General features: G+C 38.7%; 1 protein-coding gene across 7 annotated transcripts in view; it reads right to left on the bottom strand.

Annotated features, from left to right (window-relative positions):
* Positions 1-21,365, bottom strand: part of arid1b (AT-rich interactive domain 1B) — a 412,366-nt gene that overhangs the window by 110,478 nt on the left and 280,523 nt on the right. For all 7 annotated transcript variants that reach the window (XM_059986071.1, XM_059986072.1, XM_059986073.1 and 4 more), the window contains exons 5-7: positions 15,986-16,226; positions 4,166-4,255; positions 101-280 (exon numbers count right to left, since the gene is read on the bottom strand). In XM_059986071.1, the coding sequence (XP_059842054.1) occupies positions 101-280; positions 4,166-4,255; positions 15,986-16,226 (511 nt within the window). The remainder of the gene's footprint in view (positions 1-100; positions 281-4,165; positions 4,256-15,985; positions 16,227-21,365) is intronic.

Genomic DNA, 21,365 nt, shown 5'->3' with positions numbered 1-21,365 from the left:
AAAATGCTTGTAAGAAGCTTGGCTGGCTTTGCACAGTAGGTTTCCAATTGGTGAATCAATGATTCATTCATATCTTTAAAAAATCATTTCCTTTTCTTACCTTGTGGCCCAAACTGGCCACTTTGGGGGCAATAAGTGCTGCTGGAATTGGTCTGCTGATAAGACCCCATACCAGTGTGCATCTGTCCAACAGGTGATGGGTGCGGAGACATGGGAGGACCTGTTTGCTGAGATCCATATTGAGATACCTGTGCATTTCTCTGGACACTTGGCATGAAACCTACAGAGACAAGGACAATATATAAAATGTTTAGACAGATATATAAAAGACAGAATCTAATTATAAAGCTAACACCATCTTGCTGGATACAGCTCTTCTTTAAAATTGGGGGTGCCAAATGCTTCTTCAGCTAAATGTCATGGAGTACCATCCACTTTCCTTTCTATCATTTAATTATACTAACAATACTGTTAATAAACTGTGTTACAGTCAAGGAGCTGAGAAGATAATAGTACTAGCTAGTTTAGTCAGTGAATATTGTTGTCATTATGCTCTCTAAAATAACCAATTTAGAGTTGATTGGTACACATTTGCTTGACTTACACAACAGTACAGGAGTATTTAAATGTGCAGTGAGAAATGTGTTATGAATGTGCACAAGATGCTTGTCAGGGGCCCATTTGCCACACTCCCTTCAAACACACTGGGGACCGATTTCCCATGCTTCATTCATGAGGCCTTGCTTCTTCTGAATGGGTTCATCGGAAAATTTCTCATACTATTTACATTATTGTGTAATATCCTAAAATCAAGTAATTAAAATGTGCTGATGTTTTAATACAAAAATCATCCACTAATCTGGGGAATCTGCCAATTTAGTACCACTAAAGTCCCGAGGATACCAGATTGTTGAAGTTTTATGATACATACTGTTTGCAAAGCAGAAGCTTGAATTGGTCAAAGTGAATAAAACAGTAACTTTAAATGCATAAGGATATAAAAAACACCAGGCTATGAAGAAAATTGCCACAGCTTTGATCTGGAGGTAGTGAATTCGGTACTAAGTACATTTATTATTGAACTATGTATGCAGTATACAACCCCGAGATTAGTTTTCTCACAGACAGCCATGAAAGAAAGAAAGAAAACCATGGAATCTGTTCAATAAAAAACATCACACCCCAAAACACAAAACAAAACCAAAATTGCACAAAATGCAAAAAAATACAGAATATAAAACATTAGACCAAAAATGATCAAAACAATCCAGGCATATTCAGTTCAATCTAACACTGTGTCATTCGTTAACTTTAGGCCGCAGAGCCAACGGTCCAAATTTGCACAAAGTAGTAGCAAAAAAGGGGGAACCAAAAAGCAGAACCATATCATAACATGAACTACACGTGGACAAGCCTCCTCACCATCAAGTTCAAAATGTGATGCTTCAAGATGGAGTCAGGAGTGAGATATGCCAACTACTGGAGTGATGTCGTGCAACAACCTTGCGCTCAACATCAGTGAGATGAAAAAACTGATTGTGGACTTCAGGAAGCGTAAGACGAAGAAACACATATCAATCCTCAGAGGGACCAGAAGAGGAGAGAATGAGCAGTTTCATGTTCCTGGGTGTCAAGGTCTCTGAGGACCGAACCTAGTCCCAACATATTGATGTAGTTATAAAGAAGGCAAGACAGCAACTATACAGTCAGCCCTCCTTATCTGCGAGGGATTGGTTCTGGGAACCCCCGTGGATACCAAAATTTGCGGATGCTCAAGTCCCTTGTTCAACTGGTCTCAATGCAGTGGACCTTAGGACCCAGCGGAACCCAAGACCTTATTTAACCTGTCTCAGTGCGGTGGACATTAGGACCCAGCGGAAGAGATCTGAATCCACAGTGTTTCTGTTCACGAAAATAATCACGATAACAATTGAAAATAAAGTGGAAATAATAAAGCGGTTGGAAAGAGGTGAAACGCCATCGGTCATTGGAAAAGTGTTAGGCTACTTTGGTCAACGATCAGAACAATTTTAAAGGATGAAGTGAGAAAGGCTGTGCCCCAATGAAAGCTACAATTATTACTAAGCAACGCAGTGGTTTAATTATTGGGTTTTGGGATTTTGGGTTAGACAGCGCACTCAATAGCAATCTGTCACTAGATCAAACTCGGGAACTTCCCGAGCCTGGTGCTGAAACATACATTCTTAAGTGTTTTATATACATAGAAAGGTAAAATATATACCATATACGAATGCAAACATTTGACTAATTGATGCTAAATAATACTGGATGTACCTGTTCTGACTTACTTAGTAAGAGAACTTTTGATTTTTTTCGATCCTGATCCACGATAACCCACACACATCCTCCCGTATATTTAAATCATCTCTAGATTACTTATAATACCCAATACAATGTAAATGCTATGTAAAATAGTTGTTATATTGCATTGTTTAGAGAATAATGACAAGAAAAAAAGTCCGTACATGCTCGAACAGCAAGTGCAGGAAGAGCACTTCTGGGTTTTCACGATTCGCGATTGGTTGAATTCGTGGATGCGGAATTCACAGATAAGGAGGGCCGACTGTATTTCATTATGAGTTTGAAGAGATTTGGCATGTCAACAAATACACTCAAAAGCTTCTATAGGTGTACCAGGGAGAGCATTCTGACAGGCTGCATCACTGTCTGGTATGGGGGGGGGGGGGGGGGTAGGACTGCACAGGACCGAAAGAAGCTGCAGAGGGTTGTAAATTCAGTTGGCTCCATCTTGGGTACTAACCCAGGACATCTTCGAGGAGCAGTGTTTCAGAATGCAGCGTCCATTATTAGGGACCTCTAGCACCCAGGGCATGCCCTTTTCTCACTGTCACCATCAGGTAGGAGGTACAGAAGCCTGAAGGCACACACTCAGCGATTCAGGAACAGCTTCTTCCCTTCTGCCATCTGATTCCTAAATGGACATTGAACTCTTGAACAACACCTAACTTTTCAAATATATATTATTTGTATTTTGCACAATTTTTAATCTATACTGTATGTACTGTAATTTATTTACTTATTTATTATACATATTTTTATTTTATATTTTTTTCTCTCTTCTATAATATGTATTGCATTGAACTGCTGCTGCTAGGTTAACAAATTTCATGACACATGCCAGTGATAATAAACCTGATTCTGATTCTGGTGGCATCCATCATGAAGGACACTCATCATCCAGGAATTGCCCTCTTCTCAATACACCATTCAGGGAGGAGGTACGGGAGTCTGAAGACACACATTCAAAGTTTTAGGAACAGCTTCTTCCCTCCACGATCAGATTTCTGAATGGTCCATGAACCCAATACACTACCTCAGTACTTTGATCTCTTTTTGCACTACTCTAATTTGTTTTTATAATTTTTATTGTAAATAGTGTGTGTGCGTGTGTGTGTGTATCTATATCTATATACACACACACAGATAATAAACCATATTGATTCTGAAGAGATATTAAATTGAACAGAATCTCTGCTTTAAAACTCTAAAATTTATGAATTATGTCTACATTTCTGAGGCCTAGATGCTTGGAAAATATGACTGGGTGAGAGAATTCTAAATTCTATTGCATGACCAAGAATGAAAAAAAGAGCGACAAAGATGAAAATTGTTTGAATCTCAACAGAATGTCCTTTACTTCAATTCTATTGTGCTATGCTCAGCCTCACAAATATTCGAATATTATCAGCATGATATAAAAATAATGTCATTTAAGAATAAGAATATGGAAAGCAAATCCTGACTCAGTAAATTGTTATCAGGTATAGTAACTGCTCCTGCACAGATGATGAACACATTCTTAGAATTTGAATTTCAAACTCTAAATCAAATTTCTACTTTACATCATAATTTTATATTTGGTGAAGTCAACAAAGATCAGTTTCATATTTTATATTTTGTGAAGTTGACAATGGTCAGTTTCTGATAATTTATTTGAATATTAAATATTTAACAAATATAATTTTCCAAAGTGGTAGTATGTCAAATGTAGATGCTTCATAAAATAAGTTGTAAATCAAGTTGCTGCCAAGAATAAATTAAAGCACATGCTCTAACAATATTACTTAATTTATACAACTAGATTCAAAAACCATACAGTAAGTAAGTTATTGACGTTACTGACCTCTATCCTGTGACATTGGTGATTGGTTCATGGCTGGATGAGAGCTAGTATCTGATTGGCTGTTGGGGGGCTGAGCTGGCATCTGATTTCCTGCATTGTGAAACAGAATTTTTGTTTATCAGCAGAAGACTGAAGTAAAGCTGCAAGTTACTACTTTGAACTTTTTAAGATGCTTCATTGTAGAGCAACCATACTGCAATGTATTTGTTTGGTTTGAAAGAAGAAAGACTTTCTTTCCTGAAAGCACACAGACTAGCTTATAAAGTTTCAACAGAAATCATGCAATTTTTTTGTAGTTAAAAACAAAACATCAGTATTTGGCTGGTAGAATCAGAATTCAAATAATACATTGTGGACAAAATAGCAGAAATATGGGCATTTTACAGAAAATTTTCTATAAACTGCAAGTTCAGATGATCTGAAGGCAGTGACGAGGAACAGTTGAGAGTGATAAAAGTGTGATGTGTAAAATAAAGCTTTCCAAAAACAGACATACGGAAATAATTGCTCCACAGACATTTTGTGAAATGTCTCCATTCTTTCTAAGTAAGAATACCTTTGACAACAATTACAGCCTTGATTCTGAGTGGATAGGTTTCTGTCAGCTTTGCATATCTGGACACGGCAATTTTCCCTCTTCTTCTTTACAAAACTGCTCAAGCTCTGTCAGATTGCATGGGGATCATGAGTGAATAGCCCTTTTCAAATCCAGCTACAAATTCTCAATTGGACCGTGGTCTGGATCCTAACTTAGCCACTCCAGGACATTAACTTTGGTGTATTTAAGCCACCCCTGTGTAGTTTTGACTTTTTGCTTGAGGTCATTGTCTTGCTGGAAAACAAATCTTCTCCCATGTTGCAGTTCTCTTGCAGACTACATCAGGTTTTCCTCCAGGATTTCTCCGTATTTTGCTCTATTCGTTTTACCCTCAATCTTCACAAGCCTTTCAGGTCCTGCTGCAGTGAAACATCCCCACAGCATGATGCAGCCACCACCATGCTTCACTGTAGGGATGGTGTGTTTTTGATTATGTGCTGTGTTTGGCTTATGCCAAACATAGTGTTTTGCCTGATGGCCAAAAAGCTCAATTTTAGTTTTATCAGACTACGGGACTTTCTTCCAGCTGATTTCAGGGTCTCTGACGTTCCTTAAGGCAAATTCTAGCTGGGATTTCACAACAGTGGCTTTCTCTTTGTCATTTTCCCATAAAACTGCGACTGGTGAAGCACCCGGACAACAGTTGTTGCATGCACAGTCTCTCCCATCTTGGTCACTGAAGCTTGTAACTCCTCCACGGTTGTCATAGATCTCTTGTTGACCTCCCTCAATAGTCTCCTTCTTGCAAGGTCACTCAGATTTTGGGATTGGCCTGCTCTAGGCAGATTTACAGCTGTGCCATATTCTTTCCATTTCTCGATGATCGACTTAACTGTACTCCAAGGGATATTCAGTGACTTGGAAATATTCTTGTATCCATCTCCTGACTTGTGCTTTTCAATAACATTTTCGAGGAGTTGCTTGGAATGTTCTTTTGTCTTCATGGTGTAGTTTTTGCCAGGATACTGACTCACCAGCAGTTGGACCTTCCAGATACAGGTGTATTTTTACTATAATTAATTGAAATACCTTGACTGCACATGATGCTCTCCAACTACTTATGTGACTTCTAAATTCAATTAGCTGCATGAGTGATGACTTGGTGTGTCATATTAAGGGAGGATGGGAACGACAAATACTTATGCAATCAATTATTTTGTGTTTTATATTTATAATTAATTTAGATAATTTTGTAGAGATCTGCTTTCACTTTGACACGAAAGAGTTTTTTTTCTGCTTATCAGTGTCAAAAAAGCCAAATTAAATCCACAGCGATTCAGTTTATAAAACATGAAAACTTCAGGGGGGGGGGGGAGGAATGCTTTTTGTAGGCACAGTATATCACAAACAGCACATAAAACAAAATATTACCACAAATGATTTAATGAAATATAATTCACAGTGCATGTGGAAGCACAGGTATACAGTAAACAGATTGCTGTCGTAGTGATGAGACCTTAGTGGTGGCAAAGTATTCATTAGCCTCACAGCCAAAGGGAAGAAGCTGTTATCCAGTCTAGCAGTCCCAGCCCTGATGCTCTGCAACTCTTTCCTGACAGTTGTGTGTCAAAGAGATTGTGGGATGGGTCATAGGAATCCTTCAACAAAGTCTTGGACCCTTTGCATACAACGCTCCTAGCAAATACCACAAATGGGGGGAAGAGACCCTGATAATCCTTGGCGATTTTTACTATCCTCAGTAGGGTCTTGCGATCCGATGTCTTGCAGCTACACAATGATGTAACCAAACAGGCACTCCCTCTGGTGTTCCTGTACAAAGTTGTTAGAACTGGCGTGGGGCGAATTTTGCACCTCAATTGCCTCTGAAAGTGTGGATACCATTGTGCTTTCTTGACTAATGAGGAGGTTCTGTGGGTCCAGGTTAGATCGTCTCTTTTGTGGACATCAAGGAACTTTGTGCTCTTCACTCTCTTGACAGCACAGCCTTCGAAAAAGTAGTTGACCTGCACCTTCCTGAAGTCCAATTCTTAGAAGACGTAGGAATGGAATCAGGTCATTTGGCCCATTGAGCCAGCTCTGTTATTTGATCTTTCAACCCCATTCTATTACCTTCTCCCCAAAAACTTTGATGCCTTACTAATAAAGAACTGATCAACTTCTGCTTTAAATATCCCAATGACTTGGCCTCTACAACTGTCTGTGGTAATGAATTCCACAATTTTTTCTAGCTAAAGAAATTTCTGCTCTTCTCATTTCTAAAGAGACATCCTTCTATTCAGAGGCTGTGCCCTAGACATTCCATTCCTCATCCACTCCATATTGGCCTTTCAATATTTGGTAGGTTTCAATGAGATACCTCCTTATCCTTCTAAACTCCAGTGAGTACAGGCCCAGAGAACATCAAATGCTGCTCCATGTTAATGCTTTCATTCTTGAAATCATCCTCATGAACCTTCTATGGACCCTCTCCAATGCCAGCATATTCTTTTAGTTACAGAGCCCAACTTTGCTCACAGTACTTCTGTGATCAGACTATTGCCTTATAAAGCCTCCTTATTACATCCTTGTGTTTAAATTATAGTCCTCTTAAAATGAATGCTGGCATTGCATTTGTCTTCTTTATTACTAACTCAACCTGCAAATTTGCACCTTTGATTTCTGAATTAATTCCTCATTTGGAAAATATTCCTTCTACCAAAGTGCATGACCCTCCCCTTCCAATCTTTGCCCATTCTCCTAATTTGTTAAAGTCTTTCTGCAGGCTCTCCACTTGCTCAACACTACCTTCCCCTCCACCTATCTTTGTATTATCTACAAACGTGGCCACAAAGCCATCAATTCCATCATCCAAATCATTAATAAATAATGTGTAAAATTACAGACCCAACACTGAGCACTGCAGAATATCACTAGTCACTGGCAGCCAACCAGAAGTCATCCCCTTTATTTCCACTCTTTGCCTTCTGCCAGCCAATCTTCTGTCCATGCTAGTATCTTTCTTGTAATACTATAGGCTTTTAACTTGTTCAGCAGACTCAGGTGCGGCATCTTGTCAATGACTTTCTGATAATCCAAGTAAACAGCATCCAGTGACTTCTGTTTATCCTGCCTGTCATTCCCTCAAAGAATTCCAACAGATTTGTCAGGTAAGATCTCCCCTTAAGGAAACCATAGGACTTCAGCCTTTTTTATCATGTGCCTCCAAGTACCCCAAAATGTCATCCTTAATAGTGAACTCCAACATATTGCCCACCACTGAAGTCAGGCTAACTAGCCTATAATTTTACATTAACACTGCTGTCAATAGTTGACCTGGCCTTGGTATAAAACATAGTAACACAACAAATAGCAAAGATAATTACAATATACTGGACTAATGAAACAGATTCGTAACACATGAAATTTAATGTAGAAAGTGGTTAGTTTTAGAGGAAAAATGAAGAAATTGAATATAGATAAATCATGGTAAATTTTAAGGAGTAGCAGAGAAAAAATGTCATTCATAACTCTTTGAAGATGGAAAGACAAGAGAACTTATATAAAAACCTTATGTATCTATGACTATATAAACAAAAGGTAAACAGTACAAACTAAGTTATGTTCTAAAACACTAAGTGGGTATAATCAAGAGTTTTACATTGAAATCTGCAAAGGATCTCAAGGTCATAGTGACATTACAGACAAAATCTATAAAAGAGCATCACTGATGACAGACCAGATAAAAGAGAAAATAGAACACATTTCTTTTAGAACAGGGAAGGTTAAGAGAAGAGAATTAAAAGGGGCAGACATATTGAAGAAATTTTACAGAATGAATAAAGACAAGCTATTTTTGCCTTGCAAATTTGATTGGATACCAGAAGATGAATTTAGTATAAATTGCAAGAATATTAGAAATGACATGAAAAATTAAAATGAACAAGGAAAATACATTCAGCTGGCCAAGAAGAAAAACAAGATATTAACTGTTTTTCTCAATAAAGATGCTGCCAGACCCAAGTATTTCCACTGTTTCCTGTTTTTATAACAGATTTCCAGCTTCACCTTTTTATTTTTCAACTTCTGAGAAAATAATGTATCAAGCAGCAGTCTGTTGCTTGAGATGCACTGCCTGAAAGCATAATGTAAGCAAATTTTCAAGAGGCGTTTGGATAACTACTTGAAAGAGAAGCATTTGTTTGGATATTGGGAAAGAATAAGGGAGTGGAATTTAATGCACAACTTTTGCACAGAACAAGATGACCTGCAGATGTCTTCCTCACATGATACAGCCCTTGACAAGCATCTTCTCTTCATTGTAAGAAACCCCTCGGAATCCTCCACACTGGCATTATGAATGATGAGATGACTCAATACGGCCAACATGGAAACCACATAGTCCTACATGAAAGGGACCCTTTGAGGGAATGGTGCATATGCAGCTGGTAAGGTGGCACACATCTCTCATGGCTAGCATGTGTTTCTGCATGTTCCCAACAATACCATTTTGAATCTCCTTCTCAGTTTGAGTGCTCTTAGGTCCTGGGGATGTTGCTCTTCTTCAGGGAAGCTTTCAGCTCATTCTTTGATCTTCTTCTCTGTATATTTGGCAATCTTCTCCATTGGAAGAGTATAACCTGATAGATGTCGTTCCGCACCCTGTTATGTGGCTCTACCATCATGCAACATGACATCATTTCAGAACAGATTTAGCAGCCTGAATATCTGTAAGGCACTGAAGCTACGTCCACACTAGACCGGATAATTTTGAAAACACTGGTTTTGCATAAAAATGATACACGTCCACACCAAGCGTTTTTGAAAATACCTCTGTCCGCATTAAAATGGGTATTTGGGCAAATCTCCTCCTACTGAGCATGCGCAGGACACATCTACAGAAAACAAGCAACATGCTTGGTGTCGAATCTCGCAGTGAAGGTGTGCATTTGTGCAGTTACAGAAAAGAAAAACTTAAAAGGAAATTGCCAAATGATGGACAGCTGTTGGCTCTCATGCAGGAGGACTTGAAACTAAAAAAAAAACAAATACTGGAGTGTATGGAGGCAACCGACGGAGTTTACCGACAGTATGACCTGGCTGACGACGAACATTGAAAAAATGACTAACTGTGTTGCATTCATAAAGCACCTTGTTAAATGTATAAAATATGTCTGCATCAGTGTTATCTGTATTTCCATACAATGTTACATTAGGCTGTTACACATCTATTGTCAGAGAAGTACTTGCATAAATAGGTAAACCACCTTCATACAAGCAAGGACAGAAAACAGGGCAAAGTGAGTATACTTATTTATTCAGTAAGTTATGGGTCAAAGTATTTGGTGAGTACATTTCTAACTCTGCTGGCTTCAGTCTCATTGCCGTCTGTTTTGAAATTGTTAGGTTGTGTGGGAGTTGTGGTCATGAAAACTGCCGTGCCGTGCTGCCATTACTATCTCTTTTCTCTTTTGGCATGTAATGACAGTGTTTCTAGAAATTTCCGGTTACCCCGTCCACACTACTCTTACCCAATCGGTGTTTTCAAATTTACACACTCTGGAGGGCATTTTAGGAAAGCTCTGTGTTCAGGGAGGAAAACGCTGTTTCAGTGTGGATGAAGGGTCAAAATGAAGAGGAAAAGCTTCGGTTACGGATTTATCCAGTCTGGTTTGGACATAGCCTGAGTCAAAACATTTGTTGCAGAATTCTATTCCAATTTGTAATTTCATAGCCAGGGACGTTCCTTACAACCAATTTCATCAAGTCAGTGGCTTAACAAGAACCACAGAAATACACTGCAAGAGCAGCAATTGATTCAGTCTGTATCAAAAGCATGAGAAATAACCATATAACAATCACAGCACGTTAACAGGCCATCTCGGCCCTCCTAGTCCGTGCCGAACTCTTAATCTCACCTAGTCCCACCTACCCGCACTCAGCCCATAACCCTCCACTCCTTTCCTGTCCATATACCTATCCAATTTTACCTTAAATGACACAACTGAACTGGCCTCTACATTCCACACAGCTATCACTCTCTGAGTAAAGAAATACCCCCTCGTTTCCCTTAAACTTTTGCCCCCTAACTCTCAAATCATGTCCTCTCGTTTGAATCTCCCCTACTCTCAATGGAAACAGCCTATTCACGTCAACTCTATCTATCCCTCTCAAAATTTTAAATACCTCGATCAAATCCCCCCTCAACCCTCTACGCTCCAATGAATAGAGACCTAACTTGTTCAACCTTTCTCTGTAACTTAAGTGCTGAAACCCAGGTGACATCCTAGTAAATCGTCCCTGCATTCTCTCTAATTTATTGATATCTTTCCTATAATTCGGTGACCAGAACTGTACACAATATTCCAAATTCGGCCTTACCAATGCCTTGTACAATTTTAACATTACATCCCAACTTCTGTACACAATGCTCTGATTTATAAAAGTCAGTGTTCCAAAGGCCTTCTTCACCACCCTATCTACATGAGACTCCACCTTCAGGGAACTATGCACTGTTATTCCTAGATCTCTCTGTTCCACTGCATTCCTCAATGCCCTACCATTTACCCTGTATGTTCTATTTGGATTATTCCTGCCAAAATGTAGAACCTCACACTTCTCAGCATTAAACTCCATCTGCCAACGTTCAGCCCATTCTTCTAACCGGCATAAATCTCCCTGCAAGCTTTGAAAACCCACCTCATTATCCACAACACCTCCTACCTTAGTATCATCGGCATACTTACTAATCCAATTTACCAGCCCATCATCCAGATCATTTATGGTACCAAATAGTAGCTCATTATACGTGCTGCTCCTTCACTAATAGCAGTGCTCATGGGTTTTTCATCAATGGACATAATTCTACTGATTTTATTTAACATTTTCAAAATTTTGTGATTTTAGGCTGAGAGGATTAAGTTTCCAATGTCAATCATAGAAGCTAACAGCTCGTAAGACTTCAGTATCTTCTTTGTTTAGGATTGTGTCTCTTTTTTTCTAAAGAGAGGTCAGCATAACAGTGAATTGTAGGTCAATGAACTGAATATCATGGCTGAAATATGTTTTGTGAGTTTCCAACTTCAAGTGAGAACTCCAAAACAGATTAGTGGCTACCAAACAGTTATAAGAAAGACCCAGGTATTTTTTTTTATTTTGGTACATACAAAGCATTACAGGACTGTTTTGAAATAACTGACTAGAACATGCTCAGGAAGGCGGCTACTACGACCATCACATTAATGTCAATGAATATGTGAGATCTGTGACTGCATTGCAGCTGACACTGTTATGAAACTCATCTATGTGACAGCAAATCAGCAGCCATGGCTGAAGCAGAAATCTGGGTGCCGTCGTCAGATGATGATAAGACAGCTCTCGGGTCACCAAGAATTACACTTTCCCATGGAATGAAGTGGGCAAAACAGGATTATTCATTGAGGATATATGCCCATGTCTGTAACACCAGAGACATGAAGCACATGTGGCAGGGCATTCAGGCCATAACAGACTGCTAGTCCACAGTGATGTTTCTCTTTCTGATAGGCTAAATTTGGTTTGAAACACGGAACGATGTGCCCATGAGGAAGGCCCCCCCTTCCCCCCCAAGAAGGCAGGCACTCTCTCTGGCCACAGCTGATGTGAGGGAGACACTACCCAGGGTCAACTCATGTAAAGCTGCAGGTCATAATAACTAGTTGGGTGCTAAGGAACTACTCAGCTCAGTTAACTGAAATTCTAAAACACACCTTCAACATCTCACTGTGCCCTCAAGCTTCAAGGTGCCACCATCATCCCATTGCCCGAGGCAACAGTAACCAGCCTCAACAACAGTGGCAATGACCTCAACAATAATGAAATGCTTTGAGTGGCTGGTTATGGACCACATTAAATCCCATCTTCCTGCTACACTGGATTCTTTCCAGTTAGCTTATCACTCTAATGATTACATTATATCACTCTGATGATTACATAATCTCTGCACTCCACTTAGCCCTGATCCACCTACAAAACAGTGCTTCAAATGCCTGGATGCTATTTATTAAATTCAGCTCGCACTTAATAGGATTATCCCTCAGAAGATGGCAGGTAAACTGCCCTCTTTGGGTTTCAACACCTTCCTCTACAGTGGATAAACCTCTTGCCAGAAAGGCCACAGTCAATCCCTGTTGGCAAAAACATCTCTAGATCTATCACGCTGAGCACTGGCTCTCCCTAGGGCTGCGTGTTCAGCCCACACATGACTGCCTTGCTAGATCCAGTTTAAATCGAATCATCAAGTTTGCTGCTGACACAACTGTGGTTGGGCTCATTAACAACGATAACGACATGACATACAGAGAGAAGTGGAACATTGGATAGAATGGTGTGAGCACAACAACTTGAGTCTCAATCTAGACAAGACCAAATAGATGATTGTGGACTTCAAGAGGTGCAGGTTGGCCACTTTTCCTTACTACACATGCATGGCTCCTCTGTGGACAGAGTTCGGAGCACCACGGTTCTGGGAATGCAGATGATGGATGATCTCACTTGGTGCATCAACACCTCTTTGGTTTAGGAAACACAGCAGCATCTCCACTTTCAGAGGAGATTGCGACGAGTGAGGCTAACATCATCTCCATTTTAAACAGATTTTACAGGAGCACCATCAACAGTGCCCTGAACTGCTGCATCACTGTCTACTAGGGGATCAGCTACACTGGACCGGGTGTTATGTAATAAACTGGAGGTGACTAGGGGGTGTTACGCCTGTGCCCCCCTCTTTTTTGAGAATCGTAAGATCGCTATTAAGTCAGGTCAGGAGACCCAGGAAATGAGAGAGAGACGTTTGGAATGTCCTGGCCCCAGCGATACAAAGCCATGGAAAAGGTCATTGTCTCTTGGAGACGGAATTGTGTATTGAGTACTGTGCTTCGTGGAAGCCCTCAGGCAACGTGGGCTGGTTGGGGGATGGCATCATTCCACCCTGAGTGACATCTGAGACCCCATGAGTGGAGATAAAAGAGGGTCTGGGGGACAGCCCCTTTAGACGCACCAGAAGAAACGCTAGAAATCCTGTAACAGCGTAATAGCGAAAGCCGGTGGAAAGCCACGTGGGTCCTTTTCCATTTGCCTCGGAATTGGTGGGCCTTGCCACAGAAGAACGGCTTTAGCTAAAACAAAGGAGAAATCAGCCCCAACGACTCTCAAAGGATCGACATCATAAAAGGAATGGGCAAGTTTCAATCCGTCTCTCTCTCCAACCAAAAGCTGCAGCTTGAATGAACTAAAGTGATTTTTATATTTCCATCGGACAATACATTATCCCCTAGACAACGATAGAGCTATTTCTTATTGATTATTATTATACCCACGCTTTTAGATTTAGTATTGACGAAGTATATTATCTGTATGTTTGCATTGATATTATTTTTGTGTATTTTTATCAATAAATACTGTTTAAAAAAAAGTACCATCAGACTTCAACCGACTTCTCTATCTTTGCTGGTAAGTGACCCAGTTACAGGGTACATTACAGGAGCTTAAGGTAAAAGAACCCTTAGGAGTCAGTGATCACAATATAGTGATTGAGTTCAACTTGAAATGTGATAGGGAGAACATGAGATGAAGAGCCCTTGAAAGTGAGTCCACAGGTTGTGTGAACAGTTCAGTGATGGGGTATATGACGTGAGTGAAGTGGAAACCTTGGGAAGAACTTCAGTAATTTGCAAAGGAATTAAGGACTGAGTCAGAGAAAGGTAAGCTGTAAAAAGGTACATAATATGAATGTACATCAATATTGAGTATTTTACATTTTTTAGCCATTTCACAAACTTCTTATGTAATACTACTTTTGTATTATTTTTAAATTATCTTATTTGTTCAAATTTAATGACCTCTGCAAAAAAGTAGTGAAGTCTACTGTGATGTGTTATGAACCTTGACTTAAGTTTCTCCACCTGGATGGTTTCAGGCCAAACTCAGTGGGCAGGGGCATGCCAGCTTCATCAGATGTGGTGGAGATCATGAAATGGGGTTAATGATAAGGAGTTCTTGCAGGAAGCAAGCCCATGCAGTCCATGGGGTTCTGCAGGATACTTTACACTAAACTATTTCATAAAATGTAAATGAAAAAGTTCAGAAAGAGAAGTCTGTTAAAAATCAGGTGAAACGAAAAAAAACAGTAAAAATTAGTAGCAGAGGTAAATAAACTCTCTAGTTTGACATGACAGCAGGCAGTAGCAGTGGTATATAAATTGGCTTATCAAGGTTCCCACACCTAAATATTTGATTTGAATGGTGTGTGGAGTTTAATAAATAGACTCTCATTTCTATTTCAAGACTTGCCAGAACATTAAGTAAAACATTACATAAGGTTTATAAATTAATCATTTCATTTAAAATTAAAAGCTAACTGGGAGATCGCGTAAATCTACTGAAATGTTATAATAAAAATAAAATCTGCAGAGTTATCTTATGTCAAAGGAAGTTAAAAAATAATTCTAATATAGCATTTTTATGATCTTATAATAAATTCACTATAGACTCAAGACATGGTCCTTTGAACTATCTACTCTTTCAGATCATATTAATTAAATGAGGCTCTTCCAAAAGAAGATGCAGCAGATAAAATGCAACAGAAATACTGATCAAGATAAAAGGCATTAAAAGTTGAATGGATACATTTTAGAAATAAAGAACTGTGGATTATAATATTTTGCACCAAAAAGGAGAACAGAGATTCTGATTAAACTTGCAGCATGAGTAGTTAAGATCACAATAGAGGAAGGTTTGGTTTTAGACCTGCAGATCTTGAGTACAGAAGGAAGACAATGTTGAGCTCATGTAAAAAGACTTGTATCATGCTGGGTACAAAGCACCAATACTTGGCACCATAAATTGGAAGAACGAAAATAGAAAAGTAGATTTACTTGGGTGTTAACTAGTTTAGTAAAAGAGAAATGTAAAACTGGAATTTTTCCCTACATCTGAAACAATTATAACATATCATAGTGATCGATTATTTTCCAGCACAGCACAAGATACTTGGAGGATTTAAGATACAATGAAGATAATAATACATAATTTTGTTTAAACAGCAAATTTTGCTGAAATAGAGTTGAAAAGGTTTTTTTTTTGAAAGAAATCAGATATTTGTATAAAATACCTCAAGCAAGAATGGGATTAGAAATCATGTGGAACAAAGCAATGCCAAAACTTCATGGGCCAAATGGTCTGCTTCTATGCTGTGACATACTACAATTCTAGACAGTGACTAGAATGAAAAAAAAAAGCAAAGTTACCTGGTACACCTGCTGGGGACATGGTCCCAGACCTAGATTGGTTACTTCCAACAGGAGAACCAACAGGGGAAGGAGAGGGTCCTCGAATGCCAGAGAGATGAGGGGAAGCATGGGGCGAGAAGGGAGATTGTGCAGGGTTACTCTGTTCTCCTTGGCCAGTCGAGGATCCTGAAGCACTAACTCCAGAACTTAAAGTTCCCTCTGTCCCCGTTGGCAGATCATCAATGGACCCAGACAAATCCTAGCAAAAAGAAAACAAAGACAATTTGATATTTAACTATGTTATGCAATTATCCAAAAAGTCTCATGTAAACATCATTTTAAGTTGTTTTTTAATTATTAATCCTTATGAGATGCTTCTCAGTCAGAAATATGATCAGAATATTTTGCCAGCCACTACAAGACCACTGACTATAGAGGTCAAACAATGATGACATTAGAGTGAAATCAATTCTGTAATTTCTTTTTCTAACATTTGGTAATATTATCAATACAACGATATGTGGAATTAAAAGGTGAACAGCAGCACGGATAGAAAATTAGCTAAATGGCATAAACCAATGTTTTTCAGAATATAGGAGAGCGTAGAGTGGAGATTCAGCAGGGGTCAGCTTTAGGACCATTTCTTTCCATAACAAAATATTAACAACTTGGACTTGGGTGTACAAGGCATCATTGCAAACAACACAAAACTTGTAGGTATAGTAAATTGTTTGCTGAATGGACAGAAATTTGGCAAATTAAATTTAATGCAGAAAAATGCAAGGTGTTACATTTTGATAAGGACAAGAGGAGGCAATAAAAATGCAGAAACAGGAAGGCTTTATAAATAGAGATGTAGTACAGGAGCAAAGAACTTTGAACTACATTTATAAAACTACTCCACAACAAGTGGTAGACACAATGGCAAAACTAGTAGAGCTTCTGTCTCACAACACTAGAGGTCCTGATCCAATCTTGGGTTCTATCTTTGTAGAATTTGCATGTTCACCCTGTGTCTGCATGGGTTTCCTCTGGGAACTAAATTCTAAAGGTGTGCAGGTTGGTAGATTAAATGGCCACTGTAAATTACTCCAGTATGTTGGTGATCAGTATGTTGATAAAAGTGTGGGAAGAATTTTTAAAAAGTGTGGTTGATGGTCATGCCAGAAAAGTCTGGTTCCAAGCTGCATCCCACTGTGCAGAGGAGATTTCACAGAATAATACAGGGACAAAACACTTCACTTGCAGAACAAAATAGGAGATGTTTTACTGAGGGATAAAGAAATGGTAGAAAAATTGAATTTTTTGACAGTCTTCATAGATGTTACAGCGAACATCACAAAATTAGAAAACTAGAGACCTAGAGTGAATGAGGAGCTCGTATAGTTTCTGTACAAAATTAATATTGAAGAATGTAAAAGGATTTAAAGCCAATAAATCCTCAGCTTTTGATGGTGACTTGAATCCAAGGTTTGCGAGTGAACAAAGGCCGCAACAAATGAATTTCAGTGAACAATTTCCACTTTTATTTACTGACGGCTAAATTATATGTTTCAACATATCTTGGAAAAGCAGGATTATAGGAGGACCATTAGCATTAGATAACTCTCACCCTTTTACTACTTTATATCTGATAATTTGAACAATTGAAAAGCAAAGTATTGAAGTTGCCAAATATCAGAAAACCAAGAAGTGTGTCAAAAGGCTACTTTTAACTTCCATAATTATCACTACTTGTAAACAATATAGTATTGGGTCCTCTGGAACTGGAATAGTATCCATATAATAGAACAACAGAGTGAACATTATTACTGCTTGTAAATCTTGTGAAATGATCATAAATCAGCCAATTCTATTTGGATTCAAGTAATTTCCGATCAAGTCAGGTTGGTAATTATACTTCACCTAATCTCTGCAGGGAGGAAAGAATGACAGGTCAGACAATTCCTTCGTGAATGCTTTTCAGGAATTTCCTCATAAACCTGATGTAACTCATTCACAGACAAGATTCTCATATGACCTTTTCCCTTGTCCTTCCTCCTCCCATGTACTGTATTACATCAAACGGAGCAAGCACAGACTGGTTCAACACTTCAGAAAACGTTAACATATTCTCTGTCACCCGATATTTGACACATTATAAACATCACTTGCATGATGCACAGAGTACTAAAATTAAGGTGAAAGTTTTTACTGCTTTGTTTTGCTTATTTCCAAAGATATTTTTTTCTCCATTTTCCTTAAAATACCTCCAAAATATTTGGACTTGGGTCGATTTCTGTCAACAGCATAGTGAAATGAAATAATATCACCTTGGCAGAATACTTTCATTGAAAATACAATCAAAATGTTGCAGCTTATAACACTACCAGCATCTAGTGAATATTAAAAGGCCTGGATGAGGATGTTTCCATTAGTGGGAGAGTCTAGGTCCAAAGGGCACAGCCTCAGAATAGGCTAAGGCCCCTTAGGACAGATGTGGAGGAATACATTGCCATAAACAGCTGTTGTGGCCAAGACACTGGGTACCCAAGATGACAAAGGATGTCTTCTTTTTCACATGGGTAAAGGCCATAAAAATAGCACAGTTCACTGAGTGCCCAAGTCCACATACTTTTTCAACCAACACCGAAAGAGTGAGTATTCATCTCATCCAATGTTATGGAGAATTGATGTGCAAGTTCTCTGCATGTCTGACAACACTCCAGAAAGTAACTGCACTTGATTCAACTTAAATCATTCACTGGAACAAAGTTGATACTTTTCTATATTTATACCATGCTTTAAGTAAAATAGTTAAACTTAAGTGTTCAACTGAAGCTCATATCCCTGGTTTAGTTTAATGGTACTCACAAACCATTATTCATTTTACTTTTACTATTAAGAATCTTGAAAACCTCCCCTCTGTTTTCTGATGGACAAAGAAAAACATCCCTTGTTCTTTAACAACTCCCAGCTCAGGTATCCTAAGACAGATAATGTGCCTCATCACACCCATTCTCCTGCCCAGTGTCACAATCTTTATTATATAAAACTGGATACTGCTGTTGATATAGATATACCAAAATTTCCCATTGTCCTTAGATTAGTGTTTTATTAATCTGACTTTATTTTAAGATCTTGAGAGCTCATCTTAGAGCTGCCAGGTACTGTATGTTGTGTATGCACTTGTAACATTTTGATAAAATCAAAGAACAAATAATTAAAAAAAAAAATTTCCCAGGCTGTGGTAAACTTGATCTATTGGTGAACACTTTATATCATTTGAAAATAAGCAGAGATAATTTTATAGTTGTCCACATCTATTGTACAATCTAAATCTTTCCTAACAGTCACTAAACTGAATTAATAGTCAATATGAATTACTCATAAATTGTAAATGCTGTTTCACTATTGAGTGCTTCTAACATTACATGAAATAAGCCATATGGGACATGTACACTGAGTAACATATGAAGATAACTTGGAAATGGCTTATTTCATTGATAGATTTTATCTTAAATTTAAGTAGAGGATAATTTATAAAACCACCATGCAAATTTAAACTAGATCAGAGAAAGCAATTTACTGTTTCTTCCAACAGTAAGGGAGAAAGATGTTAAAATCAGAGAAATATCAGAACCTCAAGTAAGGAAATAAATGAGGGAATTGTACAGGCTAGTTATGAATTACAAAACACATTTAATTTTTTAAAAAGGAAGTAGAGGGATAGGTTTGTAAGTTTGCTGATGACGCAAAGGTTGGGGGTGTTGTGGATAGTGTGGAGGGCTCTCAGAAGTTACAGCGAGACCCTGATAGGATGCAAAACTGGCCTGAGAAGTGGCAGATGAACCCAGATAAGTGTGAAGTGGTTCAATTTGGTAGGTCAAATATGATTGCAGAATAAAGTATTAATGGTAAGACTCTTGGCAAAGTGGAGGATCAAAGGGATCTTGGGGTCTGAGTCCATAGGACGCTCAAAGGAGCTGTGCAGGTTGACTCTGGTTAAGAAGGCTTATGGTATATTGGTCTTCAACAATCGTGGAATTGAATTTAGGAGCCAAGAGGTAATGTTGCAGCTGTATAGGACCCTGGTCAGACCCCACTTGGAGTACTGTTCTCAGTTCTGGTCACCTCACTACAGGAAGGATGTGGAGGCCTTAGAAAGGGTGCAGAGGAGATTTACAAGGATGTTGCCTGGATTGGGGAGCATATCTTATGAAAAGAGGTTGAGTGATCTCGGCCTTTTCTCCTTGGAGCGAAGGAGGATGAGCGGTGACCTGATAGAGGTGCACAAGATGATGAGAGGTATTGATCATGTGAATAGTCAGAGGCTTTTTTCCAGGGCTGAAATGATTACCACAAGAGGACACAGGTTTAAGGTGCTGGGGAGTAGGTACAGAGGAGATGTCAGGGGTAAGTTTTTTTTTTACTCAGAGAGTAATGAGTGCGTGGAATGGGCTGCTGGCAACGGTGGTGGAGGCGGATACAACAGGGTCTTTTAAGAGGTTTTTAGATAGGTACATGGAGCTTAGTAAAACAGAGTGCTATAGGTAAGCCTAGTAACTTCTAAGGTAGGGACATGTTCAGCACAACTTTGTGGGCCAAAGGGCCTGTATTGTGCTGTAAGTTTTCTATGTTCCTATTCAAGAGTGAATGAGGGAAACTACAACACTTGATTAACGTCTTTTAACTTTCATTACCAAGAAGTTATTGCTTACATATTCCATTTAACTTTATTATGATTCCATCCTACAAGTTTGTTGATGCCTTCTTCCAAATAGTTACAGACCCTCTTAGTGTTGACTATCTTTACAACTTAGTAATAATTGGAAATTCAGAAATGTATTTTTCATCTTAAAACTCAATTTAGATTGTATGAATTTTAAACAAGTGTTCCCGGCAACAATACTTAAGGAATCTGTTTTCATTGTGTTCTATTCTGAATATCGACATGTTACTCTACTCCCCGCTGTTCGTCTTGCTTTGAGTTACTTTCTTTCTGCTCTTGGCAGTAATAAATGATGTAAAATGCTCTGGGTTGAATCTATCTACAGAACCGCATTCAATTCTAAGACATTGCCTTTCTGACAGTGCATTAACAGTTTCATTAAAAATTCTCCAGGTTCAGCAAACGTAGAAGGGTTAAGAGTCGGCATAATCTAAATTCTTTTCCTTATAGAAAATTTTAGTAGCTGAGTAGCATGACAAAATGTTTTCTAAACTTTCCAGAAGTTTATTACAAGGGAAAGCATAATCTTATATTGTCTTCAAAAAGCTGCTAAGGTCATCAATGGAGAAGTTCGATAATGGACTCTTATGGTGAGAGAAGTGTATTAATGATTACAGAACCAAAGCAGGTTCATGGAGTTAAGAAATTGTTCGCCAATGAATAATGAAGTAGGCTCACAAGCAGCTG

The sequence above is a fragment of the Hypanus sabinus genome, chromosome 12 (assembly GCF_030144855.1).
Source record: "Hypanus sabinus isolate sHypSab1 chromosome 12, sHypSab1.hap1, whole genome shotgun sequence".
NCBI classification, from domain to species: Eukaryota; Metazoa; Chordata; class Chondrichthyes; order Myliobatiformes; family Dasyatidae; genus Hypanus; species Hypanus sabinus.
This window is presented reverse-complemented; position numbering and strand designations above follow the sequence as displayed.